The 19,845-nt window shown below is 42.2% G+C and overlaps 1 protein-coding gene across 3 annotated transcripts in view; it reads right to left on the bottom strand.

Moving 5' to 3' along the window:
* PLEKHM3 (pleckstrin homology domain containing M3) overlaps window positions 1-19,845 on the bottom strand; it is a 223,389-nt gene that overhangs the window by 123,312 nt on the left and 80,232 nt on the right. For all 3 annotated transcript variants that reach the window (XR_015143057.1, XM_086343271.1, XM_086343275.1), the window contains exons 4-5: window positions 15,400-15,545; window positions 4,015-4,208 (exon numbers count right to left, since the gene is read on the bottom strand). Coding sequence is in view for 2 of the 3 variants with exons in the window: in XM_086343271.1 (XP_086199397.1) it covers window positions 4,015-4,208; window positions 15,400-15,545 (340 nt within the window). In the remaining variant the exon portion in view is untranslated. The remainder of the gene's footprint in view (window positions 1-4,014; window positions 4,209-15,399; window positions 15,546-19,845) is intronic.

The following is a 19,845-nucleotide window of genomic DNA, read 5'->3' as shown; positions in this document are numbered from 1 at the left end:
AGAGTTTGCTCAAATTCATGTCTACTGAGTCGGTCAGACATTTGCTACTATTTTGCAACTTTAAAACCTAGTGGGACCATCCCTGAAAGGCCAAACAAAACACGTCTAAGGGCAAACCTGGTCCCGAGGTGACCATTTATGACTTCTGATTTATGCTTGGATCCCACCGTTCCTGTGTTCAGCGCGGCATGCAGACCGGAGGCCCTTCCCAGCTCTTCCTGGGGTCTCTCCTGAACATGTCCTTAACGGCTGCTCATCCGGATGTATCCTGACAGTGCGAAGATTTTCCACAGAGTACTTCACGCACCTCCACATGTGGACACTGTAAATAATTCTTCTTGTGAAAAGTTAACTAGACCTTGAACTGATCCAGCAGGGTCGCCATCTGGGAGTCCTCAGAGGCCGTGAATTGTCAGCACTATAAACATTTTAGACTTCATGGAAGACACTGACTTTTTCTAAACTAATCACCCCTGCCAGTCAAGATTTGCAGTTCGGGTTCAAGAACAAGGCGTTCGTTTCACAACAATAACAAAAACAGTGAGGATAAAAACCCAACGGTCATCGTAATGACAGGCCTAAAAGCCAACTGCGACTTCCCTAATAAGGCGATGACCAAAGTTGGCTCCCTGGCGGTCTAGCGCCCATACGATTAATCAGTCTGTTTCCAGGTTCCTCACGACAGCAATATTAACAGTTTGCTTTATTCTGTTTATACAGCACTGACAGGTCTTCAGCATGTTGGGCCTACTTGCTGGAGATTAATGGCAACTTTTATATGGAGGTAAAACCCAGGCAGGGAGAGAATGCCTTTTACGACTAGATAAGAACTGGATTCCCTTGCTCTATTTTGGTTCCCTTGTTGCTCATCAACTCCCCCCTCTTTTAGTTTCTATCAAGGATCTATATGGTTAGTTGTGCCCAGCAGGTCCTTCTCACTGTCTAAACTCCCCCCCAACCCCACTCTAGAGGTGGTACCCCAGGTGAAACAAAGGAAACCTTCAGTATCCTGCTTTTGAACAAGCTTATTGTCACTGAAGGTACTGGTGACTGATTTTGTTTTTAAAAAGTCAGATTCTGTATAAAAGTGAAAGACAGGTAAGAGATGGCTTCTGGTGACAGTCATTTTAGCATGAGGGGGGCAATCTCCTCTGTTAAATGGTTATTTTTATAGACACTGAAGAAGGCAGAATGAATAAGCATGGTCCAGCTGTAAGAAGTATCGACATCCCAGAAAACCTTAGACGTATTTCACTAAACAGTCATATTTTAAAATAAATCCAAAAAAGCTCTTAACTCCCCCCTCCCAAAGCTATGAGTCCTCCTTGCTACTGGTGTACTTTTCTCTGTGCCAGGTTGGAGAGCTTGGTAACCTCAGAGATTATATAAATATACAGAAACTAAGACAACAACAAAAAAATTATAGCACCTCTTCTAGAGCTCTGTAGGAATCATCGTCTTATTCTTTGCTCTTAGGAAGTCTTAGGGAGCCTCTTGCTCCACCCATTTTTATGCAACAAATGCACAGATAAGTATGCACCGCATACCCAGAAACCACAGGCCCTGTGCCAGACTAGCTCTCCAACCCACTTCCTCTTGCTCACCCCTCTCCAGACACAGTGAGTAGCAGAAGAAGGGGCCCGATTCCAGTTACAGAGCATCAGGGGTGGCTTTTAAGTGGACTCTTTTAACAAGGATTTTTAAAGCTAGAGACAAGAACAATCTAGGGTAAGAAGCAGTATTAATAATAATAGTATTTATTATTTACTGTGTACAGGCACTACTGTAAGCCCTTCAGTTGTAAAAACCCATTTAATTTCCACAACAGAATGTACTGAAGGGAGAATTAAATGATTATTTGTGTTTGAGAGAGTAGAACAAAATACTGGGTTAGATTGGGGCAGATCTTTAATTCCATACTTGCACTTTAATAATTTGTCTGATGTGAAGGTTCAGTTGGAAAGGAAAGAAACCCAAGTGTGACGGACTAGTTAGAAGGATGCTGTAATGGTCCTGAGACTGAACCAGGGGAGTGCACTGGAAGTGAAAAGCAAAGGAAAGATTTGAGAGCTGTCCCAGAAACAGAACCAACCAAATCTTTTTTGTGCTGGTTTGGTCTGTTCATTTATTCAACAACAATTTCTAAAGGTTTCAGAAGGTTCAAACACTGTACTAACTGACAGGGAAGTGAGAAAAAGAAGAATCTGAAGATGACTCCTTCCTCCGAATTGGGCTACCAGCCACAGCTCAGTGGTCTAAAGAGACACTGTAACAGACATCCATTCATCACCCATCCCTCCTTACATCCATCCATTCAGTACCTACTAAACACACACCGTCTCCCAGGCCCTACACTGAATAATGGTCATGAACAAGTCCAGGAAAGAGAAATGAAGGGGGGTAAAAAAAGACTCCTATTTTCACTCTCACAGCCCCAGGACTGCCTTCTCTCTAGAACTTCCATTCCTTTCCTGGTGGTCTGGCCATAAGGCGTAGTAGTACATGGTGGTAAGCCACCAAACTGCTGGAACAGCATAGGTATGCTTAGTCATCCATATGGAGAGAGGATCTCCTATTTAATTTCTAAATGCATGCCCAGATTTGGCATATTTAACCAAAGCAAAACATTACAACATAAAGGTATTCAACAAGATTTCTGTGTGTAGATTTTAACATTAAAATAAAAAATTAAATTTAAATTAAAAAATTAAAAATAAAAGCACAAAGAAAAACCAGCTTTGAGCAAAGCCAAAAGGTACTGAGAGTAATAGAACGAACATACTTTGAATGTCAAAATTCTTGTATATAGCTTGGTTGGTAAATTTGTTGGAAACACATAATTTTATTGCCTTTCAGACAAAGCTCCAATCTTTTAAAATTAAGATTTGCCTAGACTTTACAAGAGTAAATCTTGACTACTTTCTAGCGTTTTCTGAAAAACAACCAGGTGAAAGAATGGCTACCACTATGAGGCATTTCGCTCTACGGCAGCTGCCTTTTCATTATTACTTTTATGAGAGCTTGTCTAGATATTACATATCCTTTACTATCTACATTTAGTTCTTTTCAAAACATCTTCTTCAGAGGCCTGGGGTTCTTCGGATATTAATTGGATTTCAAATAGCAAACGATCACTTTCTGAAGCTTCTTATTCACATACGCTTGCCTCCAAAAACCATGACTAATGTATGCCTTCAAGTTGCCATTAAAAAAAAAAAATTAAAAGATATGTTTAGGTACTTATGAACACCAACAACAATTATTTCAAGTATAAGCTAGTTTGTGTATACCAAGGGTGAGAATTTAAATGCCAATAAAACCTAACTGTAAAAGAAGGAATTTGATGAGAGCAGGCACATTTTTTAACTTCAATTTTATGTTAAGGTTCTGAGCTTGGTATGGACTTGTGTGTTCCATAAACTTGGACATAACCAACCTATGGAAAAGCAGCCTATGCCAATGATAACATGAAAAGGCAGAATCCTGAGCCTTTTTATGGTGGGTTGTTTTTCTTTTTTTAATGTATTTTAATTCCAGCTGTACGGCCTGTATCATTTACCAAGTCTGTTTCTGTCTGTAAAATAAGATTTGAATAACCACTTACTAATTTCTCATTGAAAAAAAAGGTTTTTGAGCTATGAAATATTTCAAACATGCTTATTTTCACTGACGATAATAGGAACTGAAATTGGAGAAACTATAAGATGCTACAATCAATGAAGACATTTCCACGAATATTATCTCAAGTTAACCTATAGGTAAAGAGAGGTCTTCACCGTCGTGGGAACTCGATGCATGGGTTAAAAGCCCTCAGTTCCACTGAGATATTATTTTCATTGTGCTTGGCTCAACCAGACAGAGGCCCTCAGAGGAAAAAGTCAGAGATGAGCCCTGAGGGAGAACCACAGAATTCCAGCTACTCCACGTTGTAAAGGCCCTCGGAGATCATCTAACCACCCTCCCGGGGCGGGAAAGAAAAACAAACCGGAGCTGTCTGACATTTATGACTCTTACCTGCGGCGCAGATCCTCGGCCACCGCCGCCCGGCAGCTGAACAAATAGGCTCGCAGTGACTTCAGCCGCTGCCGCAGCCGCACCACGGTGGCCAGCGGCTCGGCGTGTCCGTACAGCATGGGGTTCTGCTGCTGGATGTCGATCAGGGGCTCCTCGTACACGTACTCCAGGAACTCTTTGGCCTGCTTAGACACCTACGAGAGAAACTTCCTCCATCAGCGCTGGTGCCATCACCGGCTCTCCACACCTCCTCCAGCTAGGAACCATAGCTTAAATACCAAAATGACATCATTTTCTGAACACAGCCAAATGAAAAAGCCCATAGTGTAACCTAGTATAAAATGTGGCTTTTCTTTCTCTCTCCCAAGAAACTCAATTGGTAAAAGCAACCTGGGCATTGAAAGGAATTACAACATATATTAACTCTGTTTTTTGATTGTGTGATTCCCTGGAGAATCCCATGATCAGAGGAGCCTTGTGGGCTACAGTCCATGGGGTGGCAAGGTGTTGGACACAACTGAGTGACTAACACTTTCACACATATGATAAAATGACACAGAACTATACAGACTCAGTATACCAATGTCAATTTCCTGTTGTTTTTTAAAAATGTATTACAGTTATTTAAGATACACCCAGTGGGCAAAGTGGGTAAAAGATACATAGGACCCCTCTGTGTTACATTATCTATACAACTTCCTGTGAATCTACAATTATTTCAAAATAAAAAGTTTAAAAAATAATTCATTACGGCTCTTTAACAGCAATGCTGATTTTAAAAACTAAAGCTATGTGCATATATATGTACATATATTCTATAGTATTTTTATACAGAGGTTACTTTAAAAAGATAGGTAAACCATGCACATCGAAAGGAATGAAAGAATATCTCCCAAAAAGGGGGGAAAAAGGATATTATATACAGAACAATGTGCATAGAAAACAAGCTCAAACGCACACTTTAGTGAGCAGAAAAGAGTTGCTTTTATTAGTAAAGGTCTAGACTTGGGCTGGGGGCTTCCCAGGTGGCACTAGTGGTAAGGAATCCACCTGCCAATGCAGGAGACATAGGAGATTGGTGGCTCAATCCCTGGGTTGGGAAGATCCCCTGGAGGAGGGCATGGCAACCCACTTCAGTATTCTTGCCTGGAGAATCCCACGGACAGAGGAGCCTGGTGGGCTACAGTCCATGGGATCGCAGAGCCAGAAACGACTGAAGCGACTTAGCACACGCTCATGGACTTGGGCACACTGACTCTAGCCAATAGATGCAGCCAATTCTATAACCACTTCTGTCAGTAAACACCAAGAGTATAAAAGCTGATTTTAAAATGTCATTTGGCAGTAGAGATAAACAAAAAAAAACAAAATGCACCTGAGCTACAGCTTAACTAATGCATGCCCCGTGGGTGGTTTGGGGGAATCTTTACATACCGATTCACTGATACGAGGACATGCATCTTTCCACAAAGTTTCCACTGGACCCTCTCTAGTACTGGGAGTAAGACTGGAATTCAGCATAAACAGAACAAACAACTTTGCTCATTAACAAAACTGAAAATCCACTGTTCCCACTCTAGAAGAGTACTGATGAATAATAAACAGGATATGCTCCCTAACCTCCTGGGATTCGCTGTTGAGTATGCTGCTGCTAAGTCGCTTCAGTAGTGTCTGACTCTGTGTGACCCCATAGACGGCAGCCCACCAGGCTCCCCCGTCCCTGGGATTCTCCAGGCAAGAACACTGGAGTGGGTTGCCATTTCCTTTTCCAATGCATGAAAGTGAAAAGTGAAAGTGAAGTCGCTCAGTTGTGTCCAACTCTTCACGACCCCATGGACTGCAGCCTACCAAGCTCCTCGATCCATGGGATTTTCCAGGCAAGAGTACTAGAGTGGGGTGCCATTGCCTTCTCCAGATGTTACAGACCAATAATTAAAACAAAAATATACATGTAGCACATAGCCAGTCATCCACCACAAAGGAACATGGATGAGGTCCACTGGGAGCTTGAAGGAGGGAGACATCAACCATGCTGGCAGAAGGGAGCTAGGAGCCAGGGCAGGCCTGGCAAAGCAGGTGACACCGGCTCAAGGTCTAGAAAGATAAACAGAAATGCACTAGGTGGGTAAGGATAGGACAACAAGCAGATACAACCATGAACTCGATCAATCTGTACATGTGCTAAGAAAGTGAAAGTTGCTCAGTTGTGTCTGACACTTTGCAACCCCATGGACTTTACAGTCCACAGAATTCTCCAGGCCAGAATACTGGAGTGGGTAGCCTTTCCCTTCTCCAAGGAATTTTCCCAGCCCAGGGATCAAACCCAGGTCTCCTGCATTGCAGGTGGATTCTTTACCAGCTGAGTTACTAGGGAAGCCCACTAACTAAATGTATGGTTATTATATGTTGATTAAAACATGTGTTTATTAAATTCACTATTACCATGTTCTTTTTTATAAAGTTAATATGTAATTATAGAGGTGCAAAAGAAAAGCATCAATGCTTTTTTCTAATAAAAGTCATTTTCATCATAGAAGCAATTATTTTTGAGATGCCTGTTCTGTTGTGTGGTCCTCTGGGATCCTGCAGTTAAAGAGTCGAGAAGATAACAGTCTCTGCAGATGGTGCTCACAGAGCAGCACCGAGAATCAGCCAAAACCTTGGACTATGTAATCAGACTGGAAAGAGCAGCTGATGGGGCTAAATAATGCCTCATTTTGAGGTCTAGAGACACAGGTACATCCATGGCAGACACCAGAGCAGGTGTCTGGCCACTCAGTGGAGACGACAATGGGCAGGATCCTGCCCTCACATAGCTCACCGTTCAGGAGGGAAAGACAGAACCGGGTTCAAATGTTTTGTTTATAATGGTTAAATATTTGCTATATTTAAAAATTTTAAATGAGGAAAAAACGGATGGTGTTTTGGAAAATGAAGTACAATCCACTTGAAACTGTTGCTGAAGAATGATGTATTGTACAATTCAATTAGTCTTTCTGGCTCTATTGAGCAGTGTTTATACTGAGCCAGGGCCCTGCTGAATTAGGTTAACAATGCTACCTTTTAGTAGGTGAACAGAAGGACAAAGGGCACTGGCCAGTCTCCCAGGCCTTAAAAGGCTTCTCTCTTCAGGTGGTACTTAAGCCCGAGTGGGGAAAAAAAAAAGAGCCTTCTACAGAGACAGTAAAAGCAGTGAGACAAATGGGATGGCAGCTACTGACATCTGCATTCATACACTGAAATCACTAGAAACAAAAACAGAGCTAGTCTCAAGAAAGTCTAAGGCCCTGTTTCCCGAAGTTACTAGCTAGTGTGGAGAATACAGAGCATACTATGACCCCGGCAGCCTCAGTATGTGAACAAATAAAGCCCTGCCATGCTGAGCTGTTTTTGGCTGCAAAGCACATGCTCATTTTTTGAGAACCAACCACTTGCATCGGTGAGGGAATTTGGGAGAGGACTCAAAATTCCGTATGAAATGCTATTTTTGCAAAATAGGAAATCAGTGGGGATATAGTGATCGAAATTCAAAACCATCCTCTATTCTGGTATGAGCACTCTACTTTCAAACTCAACTGTAATTACAAAGCTTTTCTAAAAATATATAGTTACTTATGGAAGGAAGCCAATGATATTCTTAAGTGACAAGTTTATGTGAGAGAAAGTTTCTTTCTCATTAATAGAACCATTTCATGAGCTGTAAGGGAACACTAAATATATTCTACTTAAAAGCCAAGAGCTACTGTCCTACTTCTTGCCTACCAAATTATGACAAATATCAAAAACCTGAGTGCTGTTTCTGATATGAAAACTCACCTCATAGGTACAAAAGGATAAGCCCAGTATTCCTTACTTTAAAAAAAAAAATGAATGGCTTAGGTTGGCATTCTTTTCCATGATCCTACTCCACTTAGATTAGAAGCAATTTTTACAGGGTTGACAGTTCGTTTTTCCAACCTATTGGCCCGTTAGTATCTTACTAAATAATATTTATTAATGATATTAGTATTATTAATATTAACTAGTTAATATTAATAATATTAATACACCAGTTTCTTCCATAGATATTTTAACTTTAGAATAGTTTATGTTGTAAGAACTTCATTCTGCAACTGTGGTTTTGTTGCAGTTTGTGAACTGGTTCTCTCTTTACCTAAAAAATCCCATGGATAGAGGAGACCTGGTAGGCTACAGTACATGGGGTCGTAAAAAGCTGGACATGGCTGAGCGACACTTTTTCTCTTCACAGACCGGCAGTCAACATGGTTCGAGAGAGGTGAGGAGGAGGAGGGCCAGGCAGAAGCAGGTCTCCTCCCCATCTCATACTCAGGAGGAGTTGGAGAAAACAGCACAGTTCAGGTTATAATTATCCATAAACCAGTAATGACAAATCTGCTAGATACACATATGTATTTATAAATAAGCATATTTGTCATTTGCTTTTAACAAGCTAACCATCATTGGTATAGATTTTAATATAATACATCTTCTGTTATGCTGGTGACAGGTACCTCTGAAAATAAAAATTCTCAAATGTCATTCAGGTTTCTGTAATTCTGAAAGGTTCTGAAATGGTGTCCTGGTATGTTCCCCCACAAAAACAGTCCTGGGTAATAATGTGATGGGGCAAAAGCAATGTGGTGACCAATGATAGCAATTTGGAGAAGAGGAGAATGATGTGGTGGTGGTGAGGGCTTTAGTTTTTGTTAAAGGAGGAAAATGGATCAGAGTAAAATGGATGAGAACATAATCTTAGAATAACAATAATGGGTACAGATAAAATAGACTTGAGTGCCAAAGAATTGAAGTTTTCGAACTGTGGTGCTGGAGAAGACTCTTGAGAGTCCCTTGGACAGCAAGGAGATCAAACCAGTCCATCTTAAAGGAAATCAACCCTGAATATTCATTGGAAGGACTGCTGCTGAAGCTCCAATACTTTGGCCACCTGATCCGAATACCTGACTCATTAGAAAAGACCCTGATGCTGGGAAAGACTGAAGGCAGGAAGAGAAGCGGATGATAGAGGACAATATGGTTGGATGGCATCACTGACTCAATGGAGATGAGTTTGAGCAAACTCTGGAAGATGGTGAGGGACAGGGAAGCCTGGCATGCTGCAGTCCATGGGGTCTCAAAGAGTTGGACACGACTGAGCAACTGAACAACAGATAATCTAGTTCAGTTTTTTCTTTACCTGTGTCCCAAGGAATACCAGTCATATAGAAAAGATCCTCTGAGGTCCAACAAAAAATATGGCACATGCCACATTCTTCTCTTGATGATTCAAAGTGCAGCGTGTTAACATATTAAAACTCTGGGACATGGAGTACTAGAGAAAACCTGCTGAACCCAGCCACTTTCCAACCAATCTGGCTACAGACAGGGCAGCTGGTTAATGTCATGCAGACTGTAGTGAGGGGTAGGGGGTGGTGAGAAATGAGTCAGCCACGGTTCCCCTCATCATCTGGAGGAAGGGACCTCTTTCTCTACCATTACCTGCACTTAATAGAAAATTGAGTCCCGAGAACTTAAATGACTTCTCTGTGGTCAGCTCATGGTAGATCTCAAGCCAAAACTCAGATGTGGGGACACACTACTCTGTGCTTGTTAGCATTGTTTACATTCACAGTTCTTTTTTAAATAACTCCACCAACTGTCTGTTCATCACTCTTTAAAAGAGGAGATCCCAGTTCCTGTTCTGTTCCTGTCTCCTCTCCAGTCAAATAGAAAGCAAGTGGGCTACCAATGGAGAAGAACCCATAATTTAAGGAGGCAGTACACCGGTGTGTGGGTTTCCATGTGTCTTTAACTCTAAAACAAAACTAAAGTCCAATGACAATTCATTTATCTAGAAGTCACTTATTTGTACATTTGTTTACTGTCTTTTATCACCTGAAATTCATGATGCGGAACACATGTCCTAACGCCTAGAATGGTGAGCATAGTAAGTGTTCAGTAAACATTTGCTGAACAGGTGAATGAGTACTTTACAGGGCTCTGGCAGTGACTCTGAACCACACACTTCTATCAGTTTGATTCTTTGTTTCTAAGTTCACAACATATTTAGAATTAATAAAGTAGGAAAGGGGAAGGACAGCTAGAGGCAGCACAGTGACAGCAGAGGTGACAGCTGACATCCTGGTACTAAGGGAAGGAAGGACCTGCAAGGAGATATTAAAGTACAGCATACAACCTGATGCAAAGCGATTTGGCAACATCTATCAAACTCATAGGTGTACATATTACATCTAGGAAGTTACCTACAGAGAGTCCCATTCATGAATCAAAGAACTTACATTCGAAATAATGTATAAAGTTATTCACAGAATCACTGTCATATTAGAAAGACTGAGAAAACCTTAATGCTGATCAAAAGAAGTTGGAAAATTGGTGTGTTAAATTCATGGTGGAATATGGAATGGCTATTTTTAAAAAGCCCAAGGAAGAGTTTTATGATCTAAATGGAATGTTTTCTAAGAGCAGCATGTACACTATATTGCCTATTGCCATTTTTGTATAAAACACATGTATGTAAAATATCTCTGGAAGGAGTGATTTGGTTGCCTATGGGAAGAACAGGGTAGGTGTGAGGAAGAGAAGGGAAGGAGATTATCCACGTGTATATGTCCTTTGTACTTTTGAACCTCGAAATGTGGAAGTATATTATGTTCAGAAAAAGAAGAATAAAAGTATAGCAGTACAAGGTAATTTCCTTACAGAAAGAAGTCTCCCATACCATGCTAAACCACACTGAAGTTATTGGTTACAAGATTTAGAACACTCATATTTATAATGATAATTCTGAGGTATTAAAAAAAGGTTAATTTCTAGTACAAATTTTCTGAAATAGAATCTACAGAGCTACGTGACAGTTAAAATTTATAAACTAATAAAAATAATGTAATCACATTACTAAAAATTTGGAGACTAAAGAGTAGGAGAAGGCTTCCCTAATAGTTCAGTTGGTAAAGAATCCGCCTGCAATGTCGGAGACCTGGGTTCAATCCCTGGGTTGGGAAGATCCCCTGGAGAAGGGAAAAGCTACCCACTCCAGTATTCTGGCCTGGAGAATTCCATAACTGTATAGTCCATGGGGTTGCAAAGAGTCGGACATGACTGAGCGACTTTCACAGAACAGAAAAGGTTAGGGGAGGAAAAAATCCACCTATAATCACAGTAAAATAACCACTGATTGCTTTGGTATAAGGTTTCCTTCTAGCATTTTCCCCCATCTCTATTATGAAAAACCATGGCAAAGTTTTAAGAAGATCAATTCCAACCATAACACTTCTTGGTCTTATTAAAATAGGCGCTGTGGACTAGTGGAGGAGGAATCAAGAGATCTTAAGTTTAATTACAATTTGTTCTCAAAATCTCCCAGTGGCTCTGAACAAGTGGCTTTTCCCATCAGTGAGCTATTCTCCAGTTCTGCAAGGCCAGCAGAGCTTGCCTTGAATGCCTCTCAAGATGAAGAGATAGGAAATGATTTGTGTAACATGGAAAACCCCTAGCTAAATGGAATGTGCATGTTCAGGCTAGGAAACAAAAATATTTTTTAAAAGCACAATTTAGGAAGAGTTCAGGCAAAGTTTGATTTCCTTACTACCTCTTTGTCATGCTTGATATTTTTGAAAGGGGGGAGGGTAAGAGGAAACACCATTGTCCAAAAACAATTTCATTAGAAAAATTGCTGTAGAATTGGAGGATAGAATTTAGCTGCTAGGTAATCCTGGAGCTCAATTCAATATGCAGGATGTACACTGAAAAACAGATGAAATCCTGCTTTAAAAATAATTAGGATTATTATTACTCTGCAGGGCAGACAAGGAAGCGCTTAAAATGACAGATTTCATTCCGATCTGCAAAACCATTTGTTCACTCTTTCAAATGGATATTCAAGCCAGTCACGTACTTGCAATTAGGGGGAGCAGGCAGCTCTAACAGAACGATGTCTGGTCTTGGAAACTGATAGGTTTGAACTGATCCTCACAATTAGGAACATTAAGTTAAACCCCAGCATTTGAGCAAAGACAGACAGACACTGGACTAAATGGAACACAGTTACTTAATGTCAGTGAGAGATGATCCAGATAAAATCGACCAGCTCTGTTCTTGATTTAAAAATCTTCCCTTGTCCGCTGAAAGCCTAGGAGGGAATGGTCTCACAAAAGACACTTTCCTCTTGGATGAAGTGTGGTACCTAATAACCTTATTACTTACCTGTCCTCTCAAAATCAAACCTTATCAGTTGAAGGACCACCACCACAAAAATATCTGCTTTATAGTAAAATTATAATAAGCCTGAGCAATGGCTGGATTGATGATTTCAGGGGGCTTCAGCCTTCACTGCAAACAGACCTGGACCTTCTCCACTGCAAGGGTTCTTAAACCACGCCTGAGTTTTTCACTTTCCTCATTCAGTGTCACCTTTACTGCTTTAGCTCCACTGATGCGCACATATTCTGAGGGCAGGTGCCACCAGCCTAAGCCCTCAATGATCACGGGGTTGGGGCTGCCTCACTCACTCACTCTCTACACACATCTCAGCTGTCAAAGCTCTGCTCCAAGGAGATTAAACTGTTCAAACCAAAAACTCAACTAGCGTTCTTGCCCTAGAAATAAATGTTTATCTATTACACACATGGCCAATATATTTATAGCCTGTATTCAGAGTGTCAAGTACAAGATGCAGAGGAGAGAATGACAACTCTGTGTGACAGAGGGGAAGGGAAGAATCAGGAGAGGAAAGAACATTTAAACTGGGTTTAGGATTTGAATGAGGGCAAGAGGGAGACAAGAGGTGTGAAACAGCCCGGCAGGACTGGGTGATGGGAAGGAGTATGCTCTTAAGAGACTCAGGGGTGGGAGGCAGTGGATGGAAGGGCTAGAAAGGCTGGGACTAGAGATCATACATGTCTTATGTCAGGTAAAGAGATTTAGAGTTATCTTATATTCAATCATTGTAAAAGCTGGCATTAACTGAGCACTTACTTACATTCTAGACACAGCACTAGACGTTTTCTGTGAATTATTCATTTAAGCAAATAGCATCCTTAAGAAGTAGGGACTATCCCTACTATTGTGTATGTGCTTAGTCACTCAGTCGTGTCCAGTTCTTTGCCACCCCATGGACTGTAGCCCGCCAGGCTCCTCTATCCATGGGGATTGTCCAGACATGAATCCTGGAGTGGGTTGACATGCCCTCCTCCAGGGGATCTCCTTGACCCAAGTATGGATCAAATTCAGGTCTCTCACATTGCAGGCTAATTCTTTACCATCTGAGCCACCAGGGAAATCCAATCAGATAGCTACTAAGTGACAAAGCTAAGACTTGAACCCAGGTAGTCTGGGTTCATTCTACAGATTAGGAAATGGAAGCTCAGGAAAGTTCAAGTTATTTGCCTCAACCAGTCAAGCACCTAATTAGAGGTAGAGAGAGGATTTTGATAAAGGCCTGTTGAACAAAAGTTCCTGCTGCTGCTGCTGCTGCTAAGTCGCTTCAGTCGTGTCCCACTCTGTGCGACCCCATAGACGGCAGCCCACCAGGCTCCCCTGTCTCTGGGATTCTCCAGGCAAGAGTATTGGAGTGGGTTGCCATTTCCTTTTCCAATTCATGAAAGTGAAAAGTGAAAGTGAAGTCGCTCAGTCTTGTCCGACCCTCAGCGACCCCATGAACTGCAGCCTTCCAGGCTCCTCCATCCATGGGATTTTCCAGGCAAGAGTACTGGAGTGGGGTGCCATTGCCTTCTATTAACCCCTAAATAAGTGCAATTCTAGAGATTCACACATGTGTTGTGGTGGCACAGAGAGAAATTCTTATTGTTTAGTTGCTAAGTTGTGTCCAACTCTTTGCAACCCCATGGACTGTAGCCCGCCAGGCTCCTCTGTCCATGGAATTCTCCAGGAAAGAACACTGGAGTGGGTTGCCATTTCTTCCTCCAGAAGATCTTCCCAACCCAGGGATCAAACTTGCATCTCCTGCACTGCAGGCGGATTCTTTACCACTGGGATTCTTTACCACCAGGGAAGCCCATGGGGAGTAACTAACAAAGTACAGATGGGGAAAGCAGGAAGCATCAGAGGTTTCATCAAGGAGGACATTCTTCTATTGGCCCTGGAACAAAGAGCTGGGGTTCCTGAGATGGGTAAAAGTATCGGGAGCACATGTGGAAGGAGGATCTCTAAATGAGGGAAAGGGCTCTTCTTCCCAGCCCAGGAGGGGAGGCAGTAAGGACAGATACAGATGTAGGCAGGCTTGCAGGTATTCGAATTCAAATCTTCAGTTTCTCCTTGAAGTAGGAGGCATATGCTGAGAAGGACTCCTCAGGGAGGAGGCAGATTAAAGACATGTGGATGATTATTGGGCACAACAGGAGCTGCCCAGGGATGCAGAAAAGGATCCAAGCCGACTGGCCACTCAGAGTGGTCAGTTTCAGTTTAGACTTCAAAGATGATAGGTAGGTAGCAGCTACAGGTTCCATTCCCGCCCATGTTGCTCCAGGGCGATACCGTTACAATGAAAGCAAGACTCAGACATCTGTTAGCAAGGAGGTATAAAACCCATCATACAGCCTGTTTTTGTATGTAGCACCTTGCATGGAAGGTTCGTTCAAGGCAGACATGACAATATTCTGGCAGAAGAATGAGGAAAGCTTCTAGTCAGATCAGGTAACAGAATTCTCTATTGGGTCCCGGGACCCAGGACCACACAAAAAATAAATAAATGTCCTAAACCTAGAGTATGACTCCAGTGGGGGTTAGATTCCTTGACTTGCCAAATTTGATTTATGCAATTTGGTTTACACAAGGGTATACACGCTGTGCAACGAAGCTAACCAGTTCACAGGTCTAAAGGATGACTAGGTTGAAAACCACAGTTGAAATAAATGCCATCAGGCAATTAAATCCACAGGTCTCAGTTTCAGTAGCAAAACTGGAGCTGGAGATAAATGTAGAAATTATCAGCCTATGATTCCCAGCCTAGAAGGGAGGGAAATTATGCAATGGTGGTTTAGTCGCTCAGTTGTGTCTGACTCTTTTGGTGACCCCATGGACTGTAGCCCACCAGGCTCCCCTGTCCATGGGATTTCCCAAGCAAGAATACTGGAGTGGGTTGCCATTTCCTTCTCCAGGGGATCTTCCTGACCCAGGAATCGAACCTAGGTCTCCTGCATTGCAGGTAGATTCCTTATTGACTGAAATACAAGGGAAGCCCCAAATAATGCAATAGAAATAGTATAGAGTGGGAAAAGAGCATACAGTTGTAGCATTTATGAGATGACCTTAATCAGGTCTGCCTCAAAGTCTCATTCTCTTTAGAATCCACGTGACAACAAGTAAAAAGCAAAATCACTATTATGCAGTGAACCCAGGTTCAGCACCCACCTTGTATTTTGAAGTGTCCCAGTTGTGGACTATGCGGGCTGGGATCAGGAAGCTGTCGTCCACGTGGCAGCTGCTGCAGTAATACCACCCGCTGTAGCTGCACACCTTGGCTTTCCCGTTGGAAAGGCCTATGGATCGCTGGCATCCTGTTCAGGGGAGAAGAAAAGTCTGTGATTACTGTACTTCTCTAACACTGTAGAATGAAGTTATACAATCCTCAAGTGAAACAAAAGTCAACAACAGGAAAGAAATTGCAGAGAATACATATACAGACACGTCCCCTTCTTCCGCCTGCAATGCAGGAGATGTGGGTTCGATCCCTGGGTCAGGAAGATCCCCTGAAGGAAATGGCCACCCACTCCAGTATTCTTGCCTGGGAAATCCTGTGGACAGAGGAACCTGGTGGGCTGCAGTCCATGGGGTGGCAAAAAGTCAGACACGACTGAGTCACTGAGCATGCACGCCTCCTTCCTAGCCTGGCAGCTTCGCCCCTTTCGCCTCCTGGGGGACTGCTGATACTGGTACATTTCTGATCTCTTCTAATTCCACTTCTGTGCACAGCAGCCAGAGACCATCTCTCTACAACCAACGCCCTTTCATCTCCTCTCTTCCGCCTCAGAAATCCTACTTCCACCAGGCACTTGGCTGAGGGCTTCTCATATAGGATCTTATTTAACCCACGCAACAACTCTATGAGGAAGATATTATCAGCTCTTTTTTATAGATGAATAAACTAAGGTTTATTTATCCAGGTGAAGTATTTTGTCTTGAGGTCACCAAGCCAGTCAGGGTTTCCCTGGTGATTCAGATGGTAAAGAATCTGCTTGCAATGTGGGAGACCTGAGTTCAATCCCTGGGTTGAGAAGATCCCCTGAAGAAGGGAATGGCAACCCACTCCAGTGTTCTTGCCTGGAAAATCCCATGGACAGAGGAGCCTGGCAGGCTACAGTTCATGGGGTGGCAAAGAGTTGGACATGACTGAGGGACAAAGCACAACACAGCCAGTCAGAGATGGAGACTGGGTTGGGTTCTAAACTTGTCTGATTCTAAGATGAACCTAAAACCTGACATGTAGCCTTCCTCTGCTGACAAAATCAGTGAAAGGAATGTGTCCTTTGATTGGCCCCTACCTCTCCTTTCCAACTACCTACTCCTGTGATTCTCCAATGGAAATAGAACCTCTTGGTTGAAGTCAGAGAAGTCTCTCCTCATTGTTCCCCAAATACACACAGTGTGCTCACTTCACCCTCCATATCTTGGCATGATTTACTTCTTTCATGATATCCTTTTCTTCGATCTCTACTTTGCCGGATCCTGCCCATCACTAAAGACCACTGACTGCTTGCAAATGATTGCCAAGGTCTTTTTCATGTCCAAGAAGTCCATGATTATGTGAGTACCATCCTGGTACTGACAGGGAAGCTGGTAATAATCATGGCCTTGACAAAAAAGAAGCCATTATTTACCTTTAGCTAGGAGGAACTATATTCTATTGATAACAGAAATTCTGTTACAATCAAGCCAAAGCACAACATCCAGAACAGGTCATCAGCATTATATACCAGCATCACTTTTCTGACATGTCTTATCTACAGATTTCATTTTAGAAACCCTTCCTCATGGCCCATTTCATGGTTGGATGCCAAGAACTATATTGATCAAAGAAATCTCATATTAAGCCTATTTCATAAAATGGGTACAAAATCAAAGTGTTAGTCGCTCAGTCACGCCCAACTCTTTGCAACCCCATGGACTGTAGCCCACCAGGCTATGTAGCCCTCTGTCCATGGAATTCTCCAGGCAAGAGTACTGGAGTGGATAGCCATTCCCTTTTCTAGGCGATCTTCCTGACCCAGTCATAGAACCTGGGTCTCCCACATTGCAAGTAGATTCTTTACCATCTGAACCATCAGGAAAGCATAGATTACTCTTAATAGTAATAATAATATAATCAGAGTTGCTCCCCATTTCCACTAGAAGGAGCTCAAACATGTTTGACAACCTAAGAGGATACTTACATGAATTCATGAATGAAATTATCAGAAAATTCCTAGAGCTTTCATGTTCATCACAAATAAAACAACATCAAGCAGGTCCACAAAGTACCCTCCAGAAAGAGAACTAGATCCCACTGTTTTGGAATACAAGAGATATTGAAAGACGAGGAGTAAATGTATTGGAATTGTGCTTCCAGAATTTAATACTGTCTTCCTAGAACAACTACTTCTTTATGGTTGAGTAGCAACAAGATGGTAACAAGTTCCTATTTTTCAGATTGGCTGAGGGCTGAGATATGCATAAAATTGATAAGGAAAAACCAAACACATCTGCCGCTTCTGTTGGGAGTGGAAGGTGCCATCACTAGGCTCTGAACACTGGAATGCCATCTGCGGCACCCACTGAGCATGGTGCTCATTTGGCATATAGTGCATGCCTCCTTAAACTATTGTGCTTTTTGATGTGCTCGTATAGCCACAACTACACTATAAACTGCTCAGATCTATTTTTTATCCTTAGCACTTAACACAGAGCTTTACACATGACAGACCAGCAATAAATGTTTATGTTGAAGAGATGATAAACTGAATATTATTTGGCACATAAACAGCCTCATGCATATAAAGAGATTTTAACATCCCAGAGCTGTTCTGGAATTGATCCTCTTAACCTGCTCACCTGCCTCTTGAAATTGATCCTGCTAACCTGCCTCTTCACTTTGGTGAACACCCCTATGCAGATACGTTGCCTGTTCCAACAATTACACATTAAACATGGCCACATATGGACTGTGAAACAGAGCTGAGCAGAACTTGACACATTCTAGACACTGTAGACATTCAAGCTGACTTCACATTGAAATGATACTGAACAGAATTCAATCTTCCCTAATGATTTAGAAAGTGAACGTGATCTTGTAGAAATTTGGGAGCACCATTATAGCTGAAATGTACACCATAAAACATTGCAAAAATAAATGTAAGTTATTTTAGCTTTTTTGCTTTTGCTTGTTTGAATTTGGGATATAATAAACATTAACGGGAGAAATATCAATAACCTCAGATATGCAGATGACACCACCCTTATGGCAGAAAGTGAAGAGGAACTAAAAAGCCTCTTGATGAAAGTGAAAGAGGAGAGTGAAAAATTTGGCTTAAAGCTCAACATTCAGAAAACGAAGATCATGGCATCTGGTCCCATCACTTCATGGGAAATAGATGGGGAAACAGTGGAAACAGTGTCAGATTTGATCTTTTTGGGCTCCAAAATCACCACAGATGGTGACTGCAGCCATGAAATTAAAAGACGCTTACTTCTTGGAAGAAAAGTTATGACCAACCTAGGTAGCATATTGCAAAGCAGAGACATTACCAACAAAGGTCCATTTAGTCAAGGCTATGGTTTTTCCTGTGGTCATGTATGGATGTGAGAGTTGGACTGTGAAGAAGGCTGAGCACCAAAGAATTGATGCTTTTGAACTGTGGTGTTGGAGAAGACTCTTGAGAGTCCCTTGGACTACAAGGAGATCCAACCAGTCCATTCTAAAGGAGATCAGCCCTGGGTGTTCTTTGGAAGAAATGATGCTAAAGTTGAAACTCCAGTACTTTGGCCACCTCATGCGAAGAGTTGACTCGTTGGAAAAGACTCTGATGCTGGGAGGGATTGGGAGCAGGAGGAAAAGGGGACGACAGAGGATTAGATGGCTGGATGGCATCACCGACTTGACGGACATGAGTTTGAGTGAACTCCGGGAGATGGTGATGCACGGGGAGGCCTGGCGTGCTGTGATTCATGGGGTCGCAAAGAGTCGGACACGACTGAGCGACTGAACTGAACTGAAACATCAGTAAGCATTTGCTGAATGTTTTAGTAGGTCCTATTGGGCTTATTATTCTATAACTTTTAGTGACTTTATTATTATCTCCTGCTGCTGCTGCTGCTAAGTCACTTCAGTTGTGTCCGACTCTGTGACCCCATAGATGGCAGCCCACCAGGCTCTGCCGTCCCTGGGATTCTTCAGGCAAGAACACTGGAGTGGGTTGCCATTACCCTCTCCAATGCATGAAAGTGAAAAGTGAAAGTGAAGTCACTCAGTTGTGTCCGACTATTATCTCCTAGATGCAACCTAATACATAGGCAATGTTAAAATACACAAGTGTGCTTTTTAAGAAAGCACATAGCCTGCAAATGTGTATATCAACCAGGCACACAGGTTCAAAGCTTAACAGGCTGAGGGTTCAACTCAATAAGCTAAACAGCTTCAGCACTTCGCACAGGTGTCCAGGCTCGTAAAAGAGAAAGAGAACATGGCTAGGGTTCATACTTGTTTTAGCTGAGACACAAGCAGCAGCACATAAACTACCTCTAGTTCTTGGGTGTCTTTACTTTTATAACGTATTTAGAACCATGCTCTCCTACTTTTGATGCTGAAATCACCCTACAAAAATG

The sequence above is a fragment of the Bos grunniens genome, chromosome 2 (genome assembly GCF_055505025.1).
Source record: "Bos grunniens cultivar Pamir isolate PY7600 chromosome 2, Bosgru_T2T1.0, whole genome shotgun sequence".
Taxonomy (NCBI): domain Eukaryota; kingdom Metazoa; phylum Chordata; class Mammalia; order Artiodactyla; family Bovidae; genus Bos; species Bos grunniens.
Note: the sequence above shows the minus strand (reverse complement) of the source record. Positions and strands in the feature narration are given on the sequence as shown.